The 18,920-nt window shown below is 34.5% G+C and overlaps 4 protein-coding genes and 1 long non-coding RNA gene across 11 annotated transcripts; 3 read left to right on the forward strand and 2 right to left on the reverse strand.

Annotated features, from left to right (window-relative positions):
* The first annotated feature begins 2,597 nt into the window (after positions 1-2,597).
* On the forward strand, positions 2,598-3,707 carry LOC140825605 (chlorophyll a-b binding protein CP29.1, chloroplastic-like). The gene is made up of 2 exons (XM_073187484.1): positions 2,598-3,139; positions 3,229-3,707. The coding sequence occupies exons 1-2, from the start codon at positions 2,657-2,659 to the stop codon at positions 3,592-3,594; spliced, it is 849 nt and encodes a 282-aa protein (XP_073043585.1). The 5' UTR covers positions 2,598-2,656; the 3' UTR covers positions 3,595-3,707.
* Positions 3,708-4,787: 1,080 nt separating this feature from the next.
* On the forward strand, positions 4,788-6,988 carry LOC140825606 (DNA-binding protein MNB1B-like). Of its 3 annotated transcripts, none has more exons than XM_073187485.1 (8): positions 4,788-4,928; positions 5,556-5,646; positions 5,732-5,842; positions 5,967-6,024; positions 6,120-6,164; positions 6,427-6,507; positions 6,608-6,700; positions 6,782-6,988. In XM_073187485.1, the coding sequence occupies exons 2-8, from the start codon at positions 5,573-5,575 to the stop codon at positions 6,983-6,985; spliced, it is 666 nt and encodes a 221-aa protein (XP_073043586.1). In that variant the 5' UTR covers positions 4,788-4,928; positions 5,556-5,572; the 3' UTR covers positions 6,986-6,988. The 3 variants fall into 3 exon arrangements, with proteins under 3 accessions (XP_073043586.1, XP_073043587.1, XP_073043588.1); XM_073187486.1 differs by having other exon boundaries at positions 6,796-6,988; XM_073187487.1 differs by having other exon boundaries at positions 6,802-6,988.
* Positions 6,989-7,001: 13 nt separating this feature from the next.
* Positions 7,002-9,011, reverse strand: LOC140825607 (uncharacterized). 2 transcript variants are annotated; one of them, XR_012116715.1, is made up of 3 exons: positions 8,514-9,011; positions 7,589-8,369; positions 7,002-7,493 (listed from the first exon to the last, which is right to left on the reverse strand). It is a non-coding gene; the product is annotated as an uncharacterized lncRNA (long non-coding RNA). The 2 variants fall into 2 exon arrangements; XR_012116714.1 differs by having other exon boundaries at positions 7,111-8,369; positions 8,514-8,562; positions 8,643-9,011.
* A 1,462-nt stretch (positions 9,012-10,473) lies between these two features.
* On the reverse strand, positions 10,474-12,797 carry LOC140825608 (uncharacterized). Of its 4 annotated transcripts, none has more exons than XM_073187491.1 (8): positions 12,658-12,797; positions 12,488-12,549; positions 11,828-11,961; positions 11,393-11,538; positions 11,219-11,290; positions 10,986-11,081; positions 10,712-10,894; positions 10,474-10,596 (listed from the first exon to the last, which is right to left on the reverse strand). In XM_073187491.1, the coding sequence occupies exons 1-7, from the start codon at positions 12,722-12,724 to the stop codon at positions 10,719-10,721; spliced, it is 753 nt and encodes a 250-aa protein (XP_073043592.1). In that variant the 5' UTR covers positions 12,725-12,797; the 3' UTR covers positions 10,474-10,596; positions 10,712-10,718. The 4 variants fall into 4 exon arrangements, with proteins under 4 accessions (XP_073043592.1, XP_073043590.1, XP_073043589.1 ...); XM_073187489.1 differs by having other exon boundaries at positions 10,708-10,894; XM_073187488.1 differs by having other exon boundaries at positions 10,474-10,894.
* A 4,116-nt stretch (positions 12,798-16,913) lies between these two features.
* On the forward strand, positions 16,914-18,779 carry LOC140828069 (uncharacterized). The gene is made up of 5 exons (XM_073191048.1): positions 16,914-17,458; positions 17,549-17,625; positions 17,705-17,744; positions 17,850-17,940; positions 18,047-18,779. Exons 1-5 carry the CDS (start codon positions 17,227-17,229, stop codon positions 18,606-18,608), a joined length of 1,002 nt encoding a protein of 333 aa, XP_073047149.1. The 5' UTR covers positions 16,914-17,226; the 3' UTR covers positions 18,609-18,779.
* The last annotated feature ends 141 nt before the right edge of the window (positions 18,780-18,920 follow it).

Genomic DNA, 18,920 nt, shown 5'->3' on the forward strand with positions numbered 1-18,920 from the left:
GTTCCAATTCCCCGAGTCTGAAGTTAAATCACTAACCCGAAAGTTAGTATTGAGCAGTGTTAGCCTGGTAATAGGCAAGAAAGATAATTGGCGCATGAGCCATGCATGGATCATGAAACACATGATGACATGAACACTCCAGCCGGATCCAATACGCCACCGCGTCCCCTTCTCGAGTAATTCGCGACCCCAAATTAAAGAAGGCTACGCCATATATAGGAAGGTCGATGATCCAAACGAACTTTCAAGAAGGAGGCATTAGGAAAATATTTTGGCCTAAAGATATTAAATAAGCAATAATAGCTTACTGTGTGTTTTTTCCAAATAAAAAATGTGGTCGACTTATTTAAAATAACTTAAATAAAATAATAATCAAGAAATAAAACCAGATAAGTTGGAGAAGAACCAAACCTTTTAAAATTCCAACTTTCAAATCAATGAGAAGTTGATCTACAAAATCCTACAAGAGAAACATAGTTTTAACGCAGCATTTTTCACCCTAAAGAGGACGCTAAATTTCATTAATTTTCTTTTTATTTTTTATTTTTTTAATAAAATTATTTGTTTTTAATAATTATTAATAATATATAAATAATAATTTAAAACTTATTTTATTAATTTAAAAATTATATATTAAAACATAAAAAATTAATTATAATTATTCATTAATTTTACAAGTAAATATTTAGTTACTGATTTTCATAATTTTCGTATATTAATTCATATTATATATAATTTAATTATATAATAATTTAACTTATATTATATAATTAAATTATAAACTTAAATATTATTCTTTAAATTTATTAATAATATGATTATATGAATCATAATTAAAAATGTATTAAATAAAAATAATAATTAATATATGTAAAATAAAGAGAATAATTCGAGAATATTCTTTTTGGTTTAAGATTAATTGAAGTAAATAAGTTGGAGATGAATGTTGTATTTGGTGTATAAATCAAACTATTTTAATGTAAAATTACACCAAAATAGATTGAGTGTATCTTATGTGAGACCGTCTCACGGATCAAAATCTGTGAGACGGGTCAACTCTACCCATATTCACAATAAAAAGTAATACTCTTAGCATAAAAAGTAATACTTTTTCATGGGTGACCCAAATAAGATATCCGTCTCACAGATACGACCCGTGAGACCGTCTCACACAAGTTTTTGCGAAATAGATTTTATGGTTGGAGATGACCTAACAATGCACAATCAAAAATAAAACGATCAACACTTGGGATGACAACTTTCCCCACGGGTTTGGAGCCCGCGGGGAAAACCCGAATTCGGGTTTGGGGATTTTTTTTAATTCCCGATGTAATTCGGGGTAGATATGAGATTACTATTCCCATCTCCGAAATCTCCGAATTCGTCCCGAAAATAATACTAATAATAATAAAATAATAGTATTATATTAATATATAATAATAATAATAATAATAATATTTTTTAAAATATTAATAATCTTCTTATTATTAATATTGATATTGATATTAATATTAGTATTATCTCTAATAATAATAACAATTGATTTGAGAAAATCTCCGTAATCATCATCGTCTCGTCATATTAATATTTTTGAAACGGAGATGGGGACGGAGATGGGAAGTTGATCCCCAAGCGAGGATCGGGCCGGGGATGGGGGTGGGGATGGAATTCGGGGATGTGGATGGTAATGAAAAACCCGTCCCCACCCTGACCCATTGTCATCCCTAATCAACACTTGAAATGATATATTAAAATATATCCAAGTCTAAGCTAATTACAATTTTCTAATTCTTAAAATTGTTCGATATTCTTTATTGTTCTGCAAAGGTTAATGGAAGAATGTGTAACACGCTTTTTTTTTGTTTGTGCTAAATGTAAAATGATTGATATAGTATTATACAAGTGATAAAAAAATCGAACTTTTTTACAATTATGTGTTGCGGTTTATTTCTTCAAACTTATCACACCACCATTTATATGGTGCGTTTTCAAAAAAAGTTTGAATTGTGATACAACATATTAAATGTGGGGAATTTCTTTGTTGGAGTAGGTCTCATGTGAGACCGTCTCACGGATCTCAATCTGTGAGATGGGTCAACCCTACACATATTCACAATAAAAAGTAATACTCTTAGCATAAAAAGTAATACTTTTTAATGGATTATCCAAATAAAGACCCGTCTCACAAGATACGACCCGTAAGACCGTCTCACACAAGTTTTTGCCTCTTTGTTGAGGTTATAGGAAATTTCACTTTGAGAAAAATTAATATTAGTCATATTTATGTTAAATCTCAGAATATTATATTTTGAGATATAATATGATACGATAACATAGTGTTTTCTATAAATAATAAAATTTTAATTCAAAGAAAAAAATTGAAAACAAAAAAAAGTATTCGAAGGCAAAAAATCCGAATTCCTTACTGCAACAAACCAGTCGTCCACAATTTACTCAATAAACCGGATAAGAAGAAGATAAGGCCGACCCTCCCACAACCCTCAGATGGATTCACCCCCTCAATCCAACGGCCCCCATCCCTCCACCCTATATCTCCATCACTCACACTTGTGCTCTATAACCCAACCAAATACCACGTACTACTTCATTGCCACACGCTCAAATCTGGTTAACTTTTTTTCTTTGGTCCTTAACCATGGCCTCCGCCACATCATCCTTCATAGGGACCTGTATACCGGACGTCCATTCTGGCCCTGGCCGCGTCCAGGCACGCTTTGGTTTCGGGAAGAAGAAAGCTCCCAAGAAATCAGCATCAAAGCCCGTTACCGACCGACCGTTGTGGTATCCCGGGGTCAAGGCTCCGGATTATCTCGACGGTACCCTCATCGGTGACTACGGCTTTGATCCGTTCGGTTTGGGCAAGCCGGCTGAGTACTTGCAGTTTGATTTGGACTCACTCGACCAGAACCTGGCAAAGAACAACCCCGGGGATATTATCGGAAGCAGAACTGAGGCTGACGACGTGAAGTCCACGCCATTCCAACCTTACAGCGAGGTTTTTGGACTGCAGAGATTCAGGGAATGCGAGCTCATCCATGGCAGGTGGGCCATGTTGGCGACTCTCGGAGCCCTGACTGTCGAGTGGCTCACTGGCATTACCTGGCAAGACGCAGGAAAGGTAGTATATTCATGCATCGATACCAAGATTTTTTACACGGAAAATTTCGAATTATTTGGTGATTTATCGACTCAAAACGATGTCTACAGGTTGAGCTGGTGGAGGGATCATCATACCTCGGGCAGGCACTCCCATTCTCAATGAGCACGTTGATCTGGATCGAGTTGTTGGTGATCGGGTACATCGAGTTCCAGAGGAACGGTGAGCTTGACCCGGAAAAGAGGCTTTACCCGGGTGGATCATACTTCGACCCGCTGGGCTTAGCAGCGGACCCAGAAAAGAAGGCGACCCTTCAGCTGGCTGAGATCAAGCATGCCCGCCTCGCCATGGTGGGTTTCTTGGGATTCGCCGTGCAAGCCGCCGCCACCGGCAAGGGGCCACTCAACAACTGGGCCACCCACTTGAGCGACCCCCTCCACACGACCATTTTTGACACCTTTGGGTTTTTCTCTTGAACTACTGGGCTCCCCATGATGTCTAGTGAATTTCAATGTATCTTGTAAAAATTGCGATACCCGAACGACCCACCCGTTTTCACAGTTAAACTAAACACATTGAAACAAGAAAACTATCTCGATCCAGACTTTTTATTTTATATTAGACATTGGGTGTGTATGTTGCTAATTATCATATATCTATTTCAGATTTACCCCTAAAAAATTAAGAATGAGTCTCATACGAGCAACCCTATCCATATTCACAATAAGCAACCCTATCCATATTCACAATAAAAAATAATACTCTTAGCATAAAAAATTATACTTTTTCATGGATGACTCAAATAAGATATATGTCTCACAAATTGACCGGTGACACCGTCTAACACAAGTTTTTGCCAAGAAATTAAAAGAAAAAAGGTATCCATTTATTGTCACGATAATTTTGAGGTAGAGAACGAAAATGATACTTAGCCAAGTATTATCTAAACCAAGTAATAACGAAAAGTTTATTTAAAATTTTCCTGGTTTTTATTTAATTTATAAATAAGCATCATATTTCCCATATTTAACTTACTTGGAACCTATGGTTTTAATTAAAATGTTATATGGGTGAGGCGGATGTTCTACTAGCTAGCTTTAATAATTCAAGAATCAAGGGAGGTTCCGCTCAACGACCAGTCTATTCATATTTGCAAATTCAGATTCTCGATTATTAATTGATTTCAACCGCTCACTCTTAAGTAATAAAACTTGAGCATTTATTCGTGACATTTAATTCTTGAATAAATGTAATTTGCAATTACTTGTATTCCATTTCACATGATATTATAAATTGTGATTTATTAGATTTTAATCTACATTATTCTCATATTTATCCAATTCGAACTCAAATTAATTTGTTTTCGGGAGTTGTTTTAATATTTTATTAATATAGTATGGTATTCAGTTCGATTGGATTCATAATTCGATTTATTGTGAGTTGAATCAGCGAGTTTCTGGAGACCATATATGTTTCAAACTCAACTTATTTATACTTCTGATATCCAAATTTCCACTTAGAGACAAATAGGATGTGCATATACCCAAAAATTGAAATAAAATCAGATGTGTCTATATCTAAAAATTGAAAAAAATAAAATAAAATAAAATAATGTCGGTGATAACTGATGGAGGATAAATGATAATGGACTAGTATGGCCGATGGGCCAACAAGTAGTAAGAAAAAGAAATTCCAATAACCGGCTAGTCCGGTGACTCAATTGGATTTGTTCTCACTCTGGTCCCTCGATTCTAAAATTCTATTTTTCTCCTCTAGACTCGTTGAGCACCGATCTCTTGTTATCTTCTTGGTATGCTTATCTCTTTTGTAATAATTATCTGTTTTTATGGTTTTTCTTAGCTAAAACTGTTACATAGAACTTGTGGCAGCGTTTTCTTGGTGTTAAGGTCCTTAATTCTGTATGAAATATGATTATCTTGGAATATTTATTACTTTTTTTTTTCTTTTTCACTTCAATTTTAATTCCTGGATTTGATCGTTCGTGTGCTGTATGTTAAACACGATAAAGGGTGGAGACGTTTTGTATGTTATAGTTAGGAAAATCAGTTTGTGATTTTGGGTTGTGTTTATTTTTGTTTTTCCCCCACTTTATTTCTCCCTTTTTTGTTTTGTCAAAGTGACTTTTTTGTTGCAGAAGCCAGTACTTTTTTTGATTCAAACCTTTATATTGCTTATCTAGATTTTGTTAAGCAGTTGAAGTTTCGCTGCGATTGTGTTCGCGCTGCGTTGACTTTGTTGATGAGCATAAGCAATGGCTTTATTTTATATTTTGCTGCCTGAACCAAAAAGTGTCTGGTGACTTGTTTATGTTCTTAGTGTTATATGGGATACTATGGTCTGCTAGTCGAACATAAGTTGTCTAGTTTGTGGGTGTAAACTTAGTACTGGTTGACGGTGTATTGGTGTATGTGTCTAGGTGTTTACCTTGTTGAAATGAAGACTGGCGGCAGGAGTAAAGGGGCTGCAAAAAAGGACACAAAAGAAGCATTGAAACCGGTGGATGATAGGTTGGCCTTGATTTCATATTTTTGAATTTAATACAGTGTTGTATTAGATGAACTGTATTCATTCATAGCATGCTGTTTGTTTCAGAAAGATTGGGAAAAGGAAGGTTGCCGCGAAGCCAAGTAAACCAAAGGCGGCAAAGGCCAAGAAAGACCCTAACAAGCCCAAGAGGCCCCCTAGTGCTTTCTTTGTGTTCCTGTACAAACCACCATTATTACTTATTTTTTGTGCAGCGGAAAGCATGAGCTTCATAATATTCCATTTTTCAGATTTTGTATTCTACATGGGCTATATGGTTGGTTATTTAATGGTTTTATTGCAGTGAAGAGTTTAGAAAGACTTTCAAAAAGGAAAATCCTAATGTCAAGGCTGTCTCAGCTGTATGTTGTCCATACTCCCATTTTTGCTTGCAATGTCTTTTGCAGGTTGAGTTTTTGACAAAGCGTGCTTTCGGATATGTTTTACATATTTCTAGGTAGGGAAAGCTGGAGGAGAGAAGTGGAAATCGTTGGGTGCAGCTGTAAGTGCTAGAAACTCTATTTATTGCATATTTGATATGCCTGAAAAATATTTTCAAAATTCGAATTATTCAAGAGTACAAGTGAAGCTTTTGATTGTGGGGTAATTATCTATGTTACACACGCATAAATGATTTATACGTTCGCTATGAAATGAACAGTAAACTGAGTATGATTCTTGGGTTAATTTATCTGGCATGTTGATCTGTTGATTTGCATGAAGCTACAGTATTATTTTATCATTTATTGCAAATACATTCTTAGGAAAAAGCTCCTTATGAAGCCAAAGCTGCGAAGAAGAAGGCCGAGTATGAAAAACTAATGAATGCCTACAACAAAAAGCAGGTGCTTTTTAAAAAAAACTTATCTTCCATAAGATATTACATTTTATGCTAGGATGTTTTTACCTGCATGCTTAAATGTTTTTCGTTCATAAAATTGGCAGGAGAGTTCTGCTGATCAGGGCGACGAAGGATCTGAGAGGTCTGGATCGGAAGTTCACGATGATGACGACGACGACGACGACGAGAGTGACCACGTACGTAATTTCACTAAGTTTTGAACTGAAAGCAACATGATTAAAAACTCAACATATGGTTGAATATTGTAATAAGGTTAGTTGCTTTTGTGTAGGATGAGGAGGATGAAGAGGATGAGGAGTGAGATTTGCAATACAAAAAATAAGATTCAAGGCGGATCACTGATTGGGATTCTGGTATGTATGATTTGGAATGCGAAAATGGACAAGTATGAACAATGTAACTTATGTATAGTGTATGTATTTCATCGCAGTTATGAGAATGCAATTTGTCAACAGATTTGAATCGCAACCACCGTCGCGTACGTAGTACTAGGTAGAAGTCAACTAAATACAAAACCTGGAGAAAACACAGAGCCTCAATGCATTGTATCATCAAATTAACAAAAAAGATGCGCGGATAAATTATAAAAAAAATCACGTTTGTCTCTAGATATCTCAGCTGGTTGTTTAACAAAATAAAACCCAGGGTGCCAAAATCAGATTTTTGAAGACATAAATGCTTACACGCCAAGTGTACGTAAGCATGGCCAAAGAATCAACAGCGATGTTTACAACTTCAATCTTGTTTCTTGCCGTTCTACTCCATAAATTTTTGTATCTCTTCGCTGCAATTAGACGTTTGGCGGTGTCGGATGTAGTAAGCTTTATGCTGTCACGGCAGTTTAAATGAAATTTAAAACTTCAGCACATACAGGAAACATGTGGATATGTCTCGAGGACCGGCAGCAGGCCAAGCTCTTGAACAGAGGAAATGATGCCATCCAAGGGAAGCATAATCTACAGTGAGCCGCTATGAACGACCCCATAAAAATTGAAGAAAAGAAAAGAATAACCATAGAGATAGCTGCCATTCAATTCAGGACAATTGAATGTAAAGAAATGAACCTGCTGTTTAGTGAAGTCTTTAATGCATTCGGCAAGAAACCTCCGTATAGCCCGAATAAACCATCACGAGCCACAATGCCTGATCTAAATTGACATTCATGGAGACGTTAGCATAATCAAGCCGTGGGAAACACAAGGGTATCACATCATCTTAAATATTCAATGCATCTCCAAGAATACCTCATGATCGTCGTATACAGCTTTTCAGTCCACAAAAATAACCTGTTGGGTTAAGAGCACATCTTTGCTACCAGTGCTTTTAACGAATCATATATCAAACACAGATTCACGAAAGGCCAAAATCAACAGTTTTTCCAAAATTTTCATTCTCACGCCCAATATCAGATAAAAATAGACTGGATCTGTTTTATCAGGAAATTTTCATTTTCCCACTCAGAAAATTGTTTTGATCCACCATCAACTAACTTTAAACTAACGAAAGCACACCTGTTGGTCATGAATGAACAAAAGACTCACACCTACTAATGTGCGCTTCCATAAGAAACATTAGCTTTATCGCTCAACAAAAAATGGTCACAGTGCTTTGTCAAAGCAAGGGTGATATCTTCAACTTATTTTGCATTTATGAAAGTGCAGCATCATATGTATTACCAGGGAAGGTATGAAAAAATTGTCTGGAAAGGAGAACCCTTCATTTGCATTTGCAGCCTAACTGTGTCCAAAGGATAACATATGACTGGCAATGGTGGCTGAAACCAGTGCTGTTGCCAGGAATATTTTAGTCCTCTTATGATATTTATCTGGCAGTGCCTTCTTGACCCTGGCGTTCAAGAGAGAATGAGGTTTAAGGCTAAATGTACTAAAAGTATTCTGCCTAAACAGAAATAAAACTTGAGAACTGAAACAATTAGCTGACAAGTCAAAAACACAAATTCTGCAATTCCAATAAGAGAAGGCCCTAGACCGTTCTAAAAGGATGCAAATCATTCCTCTCTAATCATGTTTAGAGAAACCTGCAAAACAAAAGGTTGGAATCAGTCATAATACAATGGGAGCCGTCTGAATAGAAAAACTTATCGAATAACAAGTTTACCTCTGTCATTGTTTTATAGTCGGGTTCAACAGTTAACCTCAACTTAGGACATCTAACGGGTAAGTGATCTGGACAAGGATGATTGAGACAAGAACACATGTTGAAAGAAAACAGCCACCTGTGAGAAACATGTGTGCCTGTGTGTGTTTGAGAGGGAGAGAGGGAGAGGGGGGAGCATCTTTGTAAACTTGTGAATTTCCTATTAAAATTTTATTGATCTCCACACATTTACCAAATTGTTATTGTCTTTTGGCTTTTTTACTCCACGAGACTTCCATACCCTAACCATTCTCTTGAGCAGTTGAGGAAAAATACTCTAATTAAATCAATCTGATGCATTATATTTGAAGTCTATCCATTTTTTGAACTCACCAATTAGTTGAAGTCATGCCAGCACAAGCACCTGCTGCTAACCTTCGAATGACAGAGAGTTCCCCATCCTTTCCACTAAATAGTTTCTGAAATACAATAAAACAACAGTTGATCAACTCAACCCCAAATAAGCTCGACTCAATGTTTCCTTCAGAAGATTGTTGCACCACTAAGCGGCCAGTAAGCGGGCCATCCTTCCACTTGTCCCGCTCCGTGTAACTGTTCGGGTGAAGACCCGGAACGCCCGCCATACTAATTTGGTTCCGCTGTCATTCATTTCACCCTTCTTGGAGATAAGGTGTGGAGTGCGGGCAGCAGAGAAGAACAAGGGGAATAGAATACAAGGCAGGCAGACCAAGGTTTTCAGGTATAATTATTTTTATTAGAGCATTTGCATGTGTGCAGTTAACGTACATATTTCTCATAAAAAGTATTATATTTTATATAAAAAAAAATTATATTTTTAAGCCAGGTCGTGTGACAGTGTTTACTGTTTAGCGCTTGCCATTTTCTTTCTATAATTAATACTATAATTAATACGTGCGAAAAAATATTTAATTTCATAATTAATTTTTTTAATTTATTAAAAATCTTCTCAAATCTTTTCATATTTATATAAAAAAAAATATAAACAAAACTTTTTTTAAAATCAAACAAATCTTCTAAATTTAAAACAATTTCCTGTTAATTGCCTAATGTTATTTGATCAAATTAAAAATAATAATAACGCATACAACATGTGTGCATCTTTTAGTAATATATATATAATACACCTATATATGTGAGCACCAATAAAGTGACACTCATCTATTAGATATGATAAAACATAAAAAAATTGGATACCGACTTAATAAGTATTAAATAATCAGTGCTCACATAAATATTCACGATGAATGTGCAACATAATAGCGAGGTGTTATCATACATCTTTACGAAATTTAATTGATTAAGGTTTGGGATGTTAAAGCTTCATATTATAAATTGCTCTTTCCCAAACCCATATTTTAAATAGAATTTAGTACACAACATTATATCACAATCATCATACTTATTAATATTAATAAAAATTAGCAATTCACACACGCAAAAAAAAATCAAGTAATAGAATTGATATGAATTCATGCAGATAACAAAATTTTGCTTATAATATTTAATTTAAAAGAATATATTAGAAAGAAACATTTAAATTGATTACGAAAAATAATGATAAATTATTTTTAATATTTCCATAATTTTTTACTGATTCCCCCTCCTTTTCATAAATAAAAATCAAATGAGAGTCAAAAGACAGTGAGATCATTTTGGGAATAACCAAAAGAACTTCACTAAAAAAAGTCAGCAAGAGCTTCTTATATTTTACAACAGTGTAGTGGCAGAATGTTGATTAATTTTTCAATTTTAGATATTCTCGGCGTCCAAATAAAATTTTCTCATGCTGTGATAGCCAAATTTCGGCCCAGGCAAAGAAATGCATACTTACCCAAATTAATCAATTCAAATTCATTACAAAATCATCCGATAAATGGCTATTTAGTACCGGCCAAAACATGAATCAAGATGCGACGGGTCCAGAAGAAAATGCCTGTACTAACGTACGCGAATTCAGGAAAGCGTCTAAATTAATGAAGATCATACATGGAATGCGGCAGATTTGTAGATGCACTTGTTTGCACTAAAGACTTGGCAGTGATACCTACGAGATACTCAAGCTGAATGATCGGCAGTTATTTCTTTCGACGTAATGCAATACACACGAGAACCCAGATGATCGACTGCAAGACCTGCTTTTTCACAGCCCCTGAAGAACAGAGACTCGTCCTCTTTCCCTATTCTGCGTCTCCAACTCATTAAAAATGCAGGTCGGGGAAGCAGGCAAGCATCTTGAGAAGGACGTACACGAACATGGGTAAGTTTATCGATTGTGGCAGTGATTATAAACTATCAAAATAAAAGGAAACCTCCCATTCTTACCATCACCGCTTGAAGAAATGGCATTGACGGCTATTGGCTTGTATGATTTAAGGAGAAAAAACAAGGACTTTATAAGGTTCGGATATTGCTTCACGTCTGCGATAGCGAATAAGGGGTAAGGGAAGCAAGTGTTGAAAATAGGCCAGCTTCTTTAAGGAAGAAGAATGATCCTTCATGAATGCAGAAAAAAACATTCACATTTTATAGTAACCTATGCTAGACTCTTCACTTACATAATAAAATATCGCTTGCTATAATCAGGTCCCATTTTGGGTCGGAAATTGGGAACACGTCACCCCAAGAATCTGAAAACAATGCATGGATCTACCGATTATTTTCCATCTGCATCAAAGTAGTTATACTAACATAAATTTCAGTTTCACGCAGCCTAATGCAAATGAACTTACGTCTCATGTGAGGAAGGACAGGAGTAACCCCATTTATCTGGCAATTATAAGCTATGTTCTCTTCAATTTCAGCATCGTCATAATCTGAGGTTGTAATGTCGACTTGAAATGATTTGTGCAAAAAGATGGCCAAAGCTCCAGTTCCACTGCAATAATATCAAGCTATAAACATCAGTAATGGGGAAAAGAGCATTGCCACGTTCATTTCATATTCTTGAGCACAAACAAGAGAGAATACGAGATTGCTATACATCCACAAACACCTAAACAGATAGTAGCTAGGACAGATTTAATCCTGGAAAGCTTTCAACTTACACGAGTCATACGAAAATTATAATATTAAAATATTGAGCAAGAATTATACGCTGAAAAAGGTGAAAATTTGAAAAGAGATACAAAGTCTCACAAAGAGTGCTACACAAAGTGATATAACACCTTCCCAATTCGATTACTTTCCGTCCGTCCATCCATGATCTGTGATGAACCAACCATTCGATAAATGCAAATGTGCCAGGCCAGAGTAGATTAGCATTTAATTGGTGAAAAGAAAATTCCCGGATAAGCAATTCCTGCATGCACGCCAAAACATACAAAAGCTTAAAGGGTACGATTCACATAAATCATAATAATCATATCAGGTAGTCCTATAGGAAAGCAATGGAATAAAGCCTACAAACAATTGATAGAACCAAAGTTTCCACCCAAAAGTCATTTTTTTGAACTTTGAAGTGCTCCAGCAAGAAACATCGTGGCTACATGTTCCGCCTACCAAAACATATCGTATCCATCATACATATGAATCCCAAGTAATTCACAGTTGGCTATCAGTAATAATACTCCAAACAGTTACAAAATATACCTCTCAGAATCATCCTTTCATAATCACTGATCGATCCCATAGAAAAAGAAATAAATCAGAAGCAAACAATAACCTATCACTCTCACGTTACAATTTCAAAACTTCCAAGTGGTTGGATAAACTCGTCCTTTTACAAACATAAGCTTCCGGATTTTTTTTAAAAAAAAACAGTGAATAACAAATATTTCTTAAACTCAAATACACAGAAGAATATGATAATCAAGTAACTTAGAGACCATTCCAGGAAATCGGTGCCTTCTCTCCTCGAAGTTCTGGTTGCTCTCAATGTTTCCCTCTTCTGCAGAAAAATACCAATAAAACTCGGAATATTTACAACTAATAGGAGTGAAAACATATATACCTAAATCTGTGAGGTAATCCATGATTCGAATGGAAGATGACGTACCTGCGCCGGTACCGTCGCCGTCGGGATCGGCGAAAAGCGAAGACGGAGAGAAAAGAGCAATGTCCATTTTGCTGGAGACGACGCCTCGGAGCCCATTAATGTATATAATCGGGCTCACATATTTTTATCCAGCCTTGTATGTTTTGGGCCTGTCAATTGGATAATACATATCCATCTGTACATCAATATACGTTGAGATTCTTAGTCATTGAATAAGCAAAAATTTACTTGAGACGGGCTCACGAGTCGTATTCTGTAAGACATATCTCTTATTGGACCATCTATGAAAAATTGTTACTTTTTATGCTAAGAGTATTAATTTTTATTGTGAATATCGGTAGAGTTGACTCGTCTCACAGATAAAGATTCGTGAGACCGTCTCACAAAAGACATGCTCTAAATATTATTGTATAGTATCACACATGGATTTTGTGTGCTTTGCCGCTAGTTCTTTATAACCAATCAGTGACTTGTAGTTTCATTTGATCGTAATTAATATTTTGCAGTTGTATTCGCTAGAGTGTTTTTTAAAGAGAAACTTGATTTGATACAACAATTAGTGGTTAAATGGTAAATTGGTGCACAAATTTTTGTTTTTGTTGTAATTGGTACATATTGACCAAATTCTAACTAATTTCCCGTGAAATTTTAATATATAAAAAACTATTTTGCCATTTATCATTAAAAAAAATACACATTTAGTTTAAGCTTGTCATTTTGTCAAAAGTTATAGTTAAATTAGTAAAAATAGGCATGTAATTATCGTAATGTAATATTCTTTAAAATGATCACCCAAGCATTAATAGTAAGTAATATTCTTTTCTTTAGAAACTATGAACATTGTTTGTATTAGAATTAGAAAATTTGGTTAATTAGTAAAAAATAATTATTTATCATAATAATCATTCCTTCCTCATATTGCACCAACTCCTCACCATACATGGAACACAATCAGGAATCATAAACGACAGCTGGGATCAATATGGTCGGACTTCTTGTCAATAATATTCTTCCTGTTCATACTTCAATTCGTTAGTACATATCAAAAGTTCAATCAAGATGGATTATTTAATCTTATATCCGGAGAAAGAACAAAAAAATAATATGACGAGATATTTAAGAAAATTGACATGTTCAACCATTTTTTTAATAAAAGAAAGACATCTTCAAGTGTATTCGAAATATATTGTAAATTTTCATTTTTTTAAATAATGGTTGATCAGAGTTAGATAACTACCCTCCACTTGACTTAAATTTTAGATTGCAAAATTAGTCAAAATTTGTTCCACAAAATAGTTCTCCTTATTTCAAAAACTTTATTTTCCCAATCGACGACAACAATTATGTATATAAAATGAATATCTATAAATGGCTGGCTAGTTAGCTAGTTAGGGGCTCTGACATTAAAAAATTGAAGAACAGTATTATATTGATTGGGGAATCATAAAACGACAGACATACTCATTCTGAAATGATCGTAGATCCGCATTAATAGGCAGACGCACAAATTCCTATGTTACATACATTAATTAACCTTAATTTGATAATTATATTATCTTTAGATAGAAAACACACAAGTCTTATTCGAGGGTTGACTTAACAGCTTGGACACTTGTGTGCGACTCTTTTTTTCACGAGTAGTTCAATATTCATTAAAAAAAGAGAGAAAGTTTACTACTTTACATTATTTTTACAGATAAAATACAATTTTTGTGGTCTGGATATTTGATCTGTGCTTATGCGAACTAATTCGTTGGCTTAACTTATGTATATATTGAGACTTGCTTTTAATTAATTGAACGAAATAAAACCACTGTCACGCAAATCAAATCCCAGCTCTTCGTCCCTGATAATTCTTGGAGTTCTTGTTTGATAGTAATTTTAGGGTTTTACCCAAACTCTCCTACTATTTTTCGTATATGTACATATGTATTATATATGTATATATGACTATATATCTTATATAATAAGAAAACAACCATGGCAAAGAAGAAGCATTTACTATATTTAAGAAGTTTGATACAAAAACAAGAGTGGCGACTTATAATAACGTAATAGTATCACAAATCGCGAAAATAATAAAAATAAATCGAACCTCCATGTATATTCCCCCATATATTTAAGAATACATCAGATAGGGAAAACGTTGCACAAGGGTGATTGATTTGCAACTTTTAACTAAAACCCATCCATATTTGATTAATATTGATGTCAGAAAAATCAAGAACCCCGTGAGGAATACTTTGATCTATTAGTTTTTTTTTTTTAAAATCAAAGATTGCAAATCCGAATAAATTGCGTGCCCTTTCCTCGCCTAGAATAGTCAAGGCCGGAGTGCGTAGCCCATGCACGTGGGAGGAATTAAAAGCCAATTTTTTTTCCACCTCTCAAGTCTCAATTAGTACTCTATCTCGTTAGGACAATCCCCGGAGTCTTTATTACGGCCGGACACATAAGATCCCCGTGAAAAATTGGTGGAAAGGATCATTCATTATAATTTTATAACCTCCAGAGTGATATATATATATATATATATATATATATATATATATATATATATATATATATATATATATATATATATATATATATATATATATATATATATATATATATATATATATATATATATATAATGGGTTATATTAATAGTAGGTCACCAACTTTAAAAGTCTAAATTTGAAAATGGCTTCTTCAGTTGGGAGATGATATGTATATAATTGCGCACTGCAGACTCTTTCCAGTTTCGTTGATTGTTTCCCGATACATCTCTATCTTTGAAATATCAGAAAATTCACAATTGGACATTTAGACAGGGTTTACTACAATGTACAATGTCATAATATGACATGATCTGACCGTCGGAATCAAATGACTTCTATTACATTTTACCCAAAAAAAAATCGAGCTTGGTAAAAAAATTTTGATTTATGATCAAATAGTATTATTTCTCATAACCCCGATTTGAAATATTTGGATGGATTTATTGTAATAAAAATATGGAGGAAGAAGATAGGTCCAATGTTCCAGCTAAGGAACAAAACCCACCCGTGATTCCCGACGTAAAGGCAGCTGCAAGCATGCAGTTTTTTTTCTTGATTTCTATTAAATCTTCTATGTGAACCACGAAAAAAAAGAGCCAACGCTACATGAACCACGAAATAAAAAAAGAGCCAACGCTAGAGTACTTTAAGTAATTTATCTTGAATCCAAGGTTACAATTATTACACACATTTTCTTATTAGGATATGCATTTTTCATGTATATGCTCTCTCAGTTCCGAACCAAACGATGAACGTAATTATCCCAATACAAATTTTATGTTGTTATGTCAAAATTTATAGAAGGGCATTCAAATTATTTTCATTATATATTGTGGGGTGGATTTTATTTTATATCTAGACAAAATAAATTAAATTATTCCAAACTTATATCAAAAAGGGGGTCGGTGGTTAGGCACATTATATCAGAATAGACTTTCAAAGGCATATTTGTATTTACTCGACTAAAATATCACATGGGAATCCATAATACAGCGAAACTTGGACATGATTTCAAGATGGGGATACATCAAGTACAATAATCAAACACAAATTATATGTTATTTAATTGGTCCGACAATTCAAGATTAATTTTATTAAAATAAGAGGTAAACCTCAGAATTTTTGTAGCAGTGCGTGGTTATGAAAATTAAACAGAAAATAAATAATTTATAGCTAGGGGGAATAATTTTCTTGATAATGATGGAATATAAAAATAGTGGATGGTCCCAAGATTTGTTTCTCCGAGTAAAATAGACAAACATTACAAAATTATCTTTTAATAAAACTTTGAACTTGCTTACAATATCATTCCAATAAGCAGCTACTTTTACCATTATTTGGAGATTGAACTATTCCATAAACTTTTGTATGTTGAAGTCTTGGAAAACTGCGACTTGGTATGCATTAAAACAAATAAAACTTATTCAACTACATATAGACAGACAAATGTTTGTAGAAAATTTGTTTGTTTTTAGTTTAATTTTTTTTATATAAAATATAAGCAATAGTCATATGATTTTTTTGTTAGAACCAAAATTTATAGTAAAAGAACATAAACTTAAGATATATTTAAAGATGAAAAAATAATCAATTTTTTCTCCCTAAAACACATGCAAATATATGAAATTATAGTGATTTTTATCACGAAGAAACTTTTTAACATTGAAAAGTTTGTGTGCATATACATGTAGTATAGCCAACATGCATATGAACGTTGACTAATAAGATACATAAAGATTTCCTTTTGATATGTTCTAATTGTTTAACTGAGGGGGAAAGAGAAAGGTCTTTCTTCTTCCTCTCGCGGTCTAGCTCGCTAGGGTTTTCTTGTTCATATATTCGATGAAAAGTAGCAAATATATTAGCAGGTCTTAATTTTGTTAGGAGGCGAGACGGATCTGATATGTTTAGCTTGTGATCTCTATTGATGATGAAGTGAAATCCATTCCTTTCTCTGCAAGTGAAACCCTAGCTTTAACACTGCGACTTGGTATAGTTCGATTGCAGAAGAAGAGATAAAGCGTAAATGGAAGAAAGTGGTGAAACAGGATGTGTGCACGATATGGTAAAAAACGATGATGAAAACTATAGTGAGAGGAAAATTAATGGAGGTAGCTCCAGCAATAGCTGGGTTGAGGAAAGCTCAAAGAAGTCATCCGTAAGGCCTTATGTTCGGTCTAAGATCCCTAGGCTGCGGTGGACGCCTGATCTTCATGTGCGATTTCTACAAGCGGTAGAAAGATTAGGAGGCCCAGAGAGTAAGTTTCCAACTTTGTGATCATATATATATATGCTTATTATTACCTTTTCAATTAATTCCTTGTTTGCTGTTGTGGTTCTGGTTGCAGGAGCAACGCCAAAATTAGTGCTTCAGTTGATGAACATGAAAGGACTAAACATTGCTCATGTTAAGAGCCATTTACAGGTAAGAACATAACTTTTTTTTGATATTGGTGGACTAAATTTCCCTTTCTTGAGAGTTAGTTGCAATTGTCTATTTACAGATGCACAGAAGCAAGAAGTTTGAGGAGCCCAATTACCAAGGTATCCCCCCCTTCAACTTACTCGATACTAGCTGCTAGTATCAATTATATGTAAGAGGGGATCCAATTGGTATATCGAACGCAACTAATTCTCCATTTTTTACAGGGATGAGCAATCACGGGCTTTTTGTAGAAGGGGTAGATCGGAATATATACAATCTAAGCCAGCTACCTCTTCTTCCAAACTTCGACCAAAGGCAAGCTATATATATATAGATTAATATAATCAATCTCGTTCTTGTCTTGATTAAGTTTCATCAAGTATCTCTTCAATAATTTATGATATTTCAAATAATGTCCCAGATATGGAGATTTTTTTCAGAATGGCGAAGCGAGATGGACGGACAGAACAGGATTTTATGAAAGGATGTTGAGCAGCCACTATTATAGATCAGAAAATCTTGATCTTTACACCAAACTTGCCTCTTACAATGAAAGATCCGATCCGAGATCCAACGAAACGAAACGTGAATTTGGATCACCACACAAACAAGAAACCTGGCTGAACCAATCTAACCCTCTTGGGCTTAAGTCCATTCAGCTCACAGAACAGAAAGCTCTCGAGCAAAGAATTTCATCAGATTATGATCATGAGAAAAGTAACCTTTCAAATATAGACCAAAACACGAGCATCGAGAGGGATGTGACATTAAAGAGAAAGGCCTTGGATTGTGAACTCGGTTTGAATTTAACGCTCGGGCTGGTATCAAGAAACCATGAGCAGCTAAGCAGGCAGCAAGAAGAGGAAAGCAACTTGTCGCTATCCTTGTACCCTACTTCATCGTGTTCAAAGTTTAAGAAGATGGGTGAAAATTTCAGTAGTGAAAATAGAAGAAGGGTAAGTACTCTGGATCTGACTCTATGAATTTGACAATTCTAAGTGAGATCTTGAGGTACTTGCTCCAGTGATATGCATTTTTCTCATTATATATTTTGTGATCATTTAAAATAATGTTCGAAGATATTACGCGCGAGACCACCTTGGCCTAATGTTTGCTGCTTCACTGGGAATAAATTTCAATTGTTTTATACATAATGTTTAATACATAAAACAATTGAAAATTTTCTTGCGCTGTTGTTTGAATGAAACTTTAATTAGCATGGAAATAGTTTACTCATATGCAGATGGCATATGGTTTAATTTCACTTATAACACATGTTCACTAAACCCATTCCG

The sequence above is a fragment of the Primulina eburnea genome, chromosome 3, assembly GCF_022965805.1.
Source record: "Primulina eburnea isolate SZY01 chromosome 3, ASM2296580v1, whole genome shotgun sequence".
NCBI lineage: Eukaryota > Viridiplantae > Streptophyta > Magnoliopsida > Lamiales > Gesneriaceae > Primulina > Primulina eburnea.